Source organism: Fonticula alba, assembly GCF_000388065.1.
Source record: "Fonticula alba strain ATCC 38817 unplaced genomic scaffold supercont2.4, whole genome shotgun sequence".
Classification (NCBI taxonomy): domain Eukaryota; order Rotosphaerida; family Fonticulaceae; genus Fonticula; species Fonticula alba.
The window spans coordinates 2,605,288-2,610,041 of record NW_009242974.1 but is presented as its reverse complement, the minus strand read 5'-3'; the positions used below and the strand labels follow the sequence as shown (position 1 = coordinate 2,610,041).

The following is a 4,754-nucleotide window of genomic DNA, read 5'->3' as shown; positions in this document are numbered from 1 at the left end:
CCCCGCCCCGCCCCGCCCCTCGTGCCTCCCTTCCTGCGCGCGCCTCGGCGGAGACCATTGCGGCCATCACCCTTGCAGGATGTTTCGCACTGAGAAGGTGAGTGCTCATTCCGGCCGATGGTGGCCACCTGCGCTGGCCTCGGCACTCTTTCTATGGCTTGGGGCCGGATCGCCGGGACCCCAGGGTATCCCCCGACTCAGGGCGGTCTCACCATCGGGGTTGGGACACACGCGTATCTCCCCCCCCCCCCCCACACACACGCTCGCCGGTGTGGGACAGACCTTTTGGCGCGGACCTATTTCCGCAATCTTCCTGCATTATCCGGCCTGGAGGCAGACCATGTTTCCTCCTCCCCCCTCTTTCTGCCCTCCTCCTTGTTTCCTCCCTCCCTCTCTCTCTCTCTCCCCCTCCCCTCTCTTCCCCCCCTTTTCCCTCTTGTGACATCGCTCTTCATCCCCCCTCTGTCGCTGCTCTCGCCGTTTCCCCCCTGCCTTGTGCGCCTCTCTGCAACATCCGGGATGTTGTCCCTCAACATGAGGCTCGGCGCCCTGGGCACCGCCTCCCGACGACTGTTTGCCTCTAAAGTGACCCAAGCAGGCCCCCCGAAGACCCTGATCCCCGGTTGTCGCGTCAGCCTCATCCCACCCACACACCCCGACTCTCGTCCTTTTCTCGTGGCCACTGTCACACCCCGCCGTGCGATTCTGCCTCCTGATTGCACCATGCCGGCCTTTGCTCAAGCTTCTCCGACCTCCCACATGTCCCCCACGCGCCCCCGACCAAATGACCAACCGCTTCCCTCCGTCCTTCAGTCGACACAGCCCAGCTGGAAGCCAACTTCCACATTCCCGCATGTGACCACGTTGCCTTTCGCGCCAAGGGTACCCTCTCTCCCTCCTCGCCCGCCGCTTCAGCACGTCACCATGTCTCCCGCTGTCTGTACTCTGACCATCACCATTTTTTTTCCTCCCCCTGCCACACACACACACACACACACACACACACACACACACCATCATCACCATCTCCGACTCGGAAAGATGTCCACTTTCCTCGAGAATCCATCGACTTCCTCTGTCGAATGGCCCTCCCTGCATCTAGCCTGAACCTCGCCGGCTGGTATCTTACCCCGCAACTTCTGTCGGTTCTGGTTAGCCCCAAAACCAGCTTCCTGACCATTGAAAGTATGGGTCTCCCTTTGCCCTGACCCCGGCCCCTCATGTGCCTGCCTCTCTGACTCCTTCTGTTCTGTCCTGCTTTGCCCCCGGCAACTAGGTCCCAAGGTCTTCCTGCCTCAAGACGAGGTCATGGACAAGTATCTTAGCTTCGAGCCGCACAATGTGCACTCGCTGACCCTCAAAAGTATCATCCCGCCGGCTGCTTCGCTTGCCCCGCTGCTTCGCTTGCCCCGCTGCTTCGCTTGCCCCGCTGCTTCGATCGTCTGGCTAACATGCGCTTTTCCTCCCAACCTCAGAGGTTCACTTGACATACTTCGCGTCCTTCTTCTTTGCCAACTTCTTCCGGGCCACTCAGGCCACCAATGGGCTCAGTCTCTCCCTCATCGGTGCGTGGGGCTCCCCCGCCCCCCCCCCCCTCTCCTGTAATTGTCCAACGGCCCTAATGATCCTCTCTCCCCTCCTCGCCACTTGCCCCGCCCCACACAGGCCCGCTCTAACTCCCCGCCCAGACTGCCCTATCGACCACGATGGCCTCAACCTGAGGGATCTACTCATGGATCTGCCCATTCGGCATCTCGAGATCGATTGTGCGACCGCCATCCGCCATACATACGGCAGCTTATTTCCCCCGGGCCCCCTATCTGACATCCCCCTTCGGCACCCTCCCCCCGGAAAGCCCCCTCTCGGCTCAACATCAACCGACTCTTCGCTATCCTTTCGACCATTACCACTCTCGAATCGATCAGCATCAATGGTGCGCCAGCCTTGACTCACCGGGCCCCTGCCTGCCCATGGCCTGACACATCGTGCCTCATGAAGGAATCCACGGATTTTCCATCCAGGAAAATGTGCTCGACGAGTGCAAACAACTGCGCCTCCTGGACTTGCGTGGTATGACACCCCTCGCTCCTGGCCTTTCTTTGGAACCACCGCCACACCCCGCACTATGTCTGCTTGAGGAGCGGCTCATCCTCTGGATCTCCCTTCTGCTGATTCGTTTGTCCGCGCCGCTCCCCCTCTCCCTCCCCCCCCCCCCCTCCCCCCTCCCCTCGACTACCTCCGGGATTGCCATCGGCACCAGGCCGGTCGGCGCCCAGCTTCAAGGACTATCGTGACCTCATCACCATGGCGGAGAGCCGTTCATTCCAGGTTCTCCTTCCCTGTACGTGTGGCAGCAACCGAATGCACGGGTTTGGGACGCTTTCGCATCTCTCCCCGGCGCCCTGTTGGCCTCTTCCCGCCAGAGACCCCTTCCCCTGACTTGGCTTCCTGCCGGTTTTGTGCTCCCCCCCCCCCCCCCCCCCTCCCCCCCGCTGTCCCCTGGCCCAAGCCCCAAGCCGCTTTGGCAACATCTTCCCCGGACCCGTAGTCCATGCCAGCTCTTCTGGCGAGGCCCCCTTCGGCTACAATAAGTTCGGCTCGCTGGCCTTCCAGCAACTGGTTGCTGATCGTGACATCCAGCACTGTCGGGTATCATCGCACCTGGCTCGCTCCACCACCGAGCTCAACCATTACTTCCACGCCCTCGGACTGGGGGCCTTGCAGACGGTGATCAGCCCGCTCTATGAGTACCTTTGCGAGACGGCCCTGACCACGGACACTCCTCCGGGTGCCTCTGCCCCCTTCGATCAAGTCCGCAAGGCCCTCTTTGCCGGGCCTCCACTGCCTCTCAAGGAGGCTCTCTCAGAGCTCCTCCGCCAGCAGCCTGGTCCGTGCTCCCCTCGCCATGACCCTGGTCATGGCCGGCCCACAATCACCATCTCCTTGGTCCCGATGCGGCCAATTCGCTCCTGACTCATGATCGCCCCTCCCCCTCCTCCCCCCCCCGCCACACACACACACACACACACACACACACGCACACGCACACGCACACGCACACACACGCACACACGCGCGCGCGCGCGCCCGACACAGGCCTTCTCAGCTCCTCCGCCCAAGAGCGTGTTTTCTTTGCCCTTTCCCCCGAAAAGTGGAGCGTCTCGGACCTGCGTCATCCTTTGCCGGTGGAGGTGGCCGGGCGCCTGATCTACCTCAATCATCTGGATGCATTGCTGACCCTGGCCCTGTATGACCATGCCATCTGCCGGGCCCTGGCCACCGGGCAGGCGCACCATGTGTCCGGCTTCGAGGTGGAGCTCTTCGCCATTCTGCGCGGCCTGGCGCCAAATGACCCACGCCAGGATCTTTCTTCCCTCCTGGCGGCTGTGCTGGATCATGTCCACGCCGAGGTCCCCTTGATGTCCTTCTTCCCAAGTGGCACCCAGTTGGCTACCCTCTCGCCGTTGGATCTGTGCGATCGCTTCAACATGTACAACTCGCAAGCCCTGCTCCTGGCAGCGCACCTTCGCCGGTTAGTGGAGCCCTCTCTTCCGCCCCCGGAGCCCACATCCTTCCTGTGCATCAACCGAGTCGATATCAATGACTGGTTCGACATGGCATCTCAACTTTCCACCGAGCCCTTCACCTCGGTTTCCCCGGTGCCGCCCCCCTTGAGGCAAGCCTCGTCGACTCTCTTCTCGGCGCATGGCACCAGCGCCCAGCGCCTGGCCACCCTCCCCTGTCCCTCGGCCGCCGACTTCCTGGACTTGGCTTCCGGGTTTGGCCTGCTCGGTCTGCTGAAGATGGAGCAATTCTTCCACAATCTCGGCCCATTCGAGGGGTCTCCCCTCCGCCAGGCCATCAGCCAGCACATCTCGGCCACGGCCCCGGGCAAGTTCCATCTCCCCTCCGGCACCCGGAACCAGCTGAACCTCACGGAAAACCTCCCAACTCCCCATCTTACCTTCGTCCAGTGGCGCCTCAATAGCCTCCTCACACATGGGCAGACGCTTCTCAATTGGTCCATCGCGTCCGGCGCCGTGCCCATGTGGCTGGCACAGCTCCGCTTGGACATGCCTCTCCTACCGGCGTCCGTGCCGCCGACCGCGGCCGCCATGGCCCTCGCACCCCTGCGCCACCCTCGACAGCTGCACATCCTCCCTGGCCCCGACAGCACACACTCGAGTGCCGATGACCCGGACAGCTGGGAATTCATCACCCACTAGGACGGCCTGTGTGTTGCGTGGATAGAAACAGAGTGTCAAACGGGAACACTCCCCCCCCCCTGCGAATCTTCACCACGAGCCGAGGCAATCCCCCGGGACATCCCCGGCCGCCATGAGGTTGGGTGTCAATCCGGTGGCACCTCCCAGCGTGGCGCCACATTCCCGACTCCCCACCCTTCCGCCGCGATCGGGTCTTCTCCCGGGGGTCTTGCGCCTTGATCTTTTTTTTTTACTCGCATGCATCGGCTTGTCGATGGTGCATGTGTCACTTCGGATGTTTGACATCGTCCCCCTCTCCCACCCCCACCCCCACCCCCTCCCGATTTCCACTTTAGATAGACCTGTGGACACATGCATTTCTCACCCCCGGCGGGCGGAGACAGTAGACCCAGCGCTCCGGGCGCACCCGTTGGGTGGGGGGTGGGGGGGGGGATGGGCTGGACGCGATCTCGAACGCCTGACGATGCCCCCTCTTTTATGGTGCCCCCGTGGACCCCCACTCAGCTTGTTTAATACACCCATCTCCCC

General features: G+C 62.6%; 1 protein-coding gene across 1 annotated transcript; it reads left to right on the top strand.

Moving 5' to 3' along the window:
* Positions 1-414: 414 nt before the first annotated feature.
* H696_03109 (hypothetical protein) lies at positions 415-4,568 on the top strand. The gene is made up of 11 exons (XM_009496999.1): positions 415-697; positions 814-882; positions 1,042-1,185; positions 1,277-1,363; positions 1,476-1,565; positions 1,689-1,766; positions 1,856-1,933; positions 1,999-2,070; positions 2,261-2,341; positions 2,510-2,887; positions 3,097-4,568. The coding sequence occupies exons 1-11, from the start codon at positions 520-522 to the stop codon at positions 4,224-4,226; spliced, it is 2,385 nt and encodes a 794-aa protein (XP_009495274.1). The 5' UTR covers positions 415-519; the 3' UTR covers positions 4,227-4,568.
* Positions 4,569-4,754: the final 186 nt, after the last annotated feature.

Coding starts and splice junctions, on each gene's coding strand:
- H696_03109 (XM_009496999.1), top strand. CDS start 520: ATGTTGTCCCTCAACATGAGGCTCGGCGCCCTGGGCACCGCCTCCCGA. Junction 1,364..1,475: donor GCACTCGCTGACCCTCAAAA/GTATCATCCCGC, acceptor TCCCAACCTCAG/AGGTTCACTTGACATACTTC. Junction 2,342..2,509: donor ATTCCAGGTTCTCCTTCCCT/GTACGTGTGGCA, acceptor CCCTGGCCCAAG/CCCCAAGCCGCTTTGGCAAC.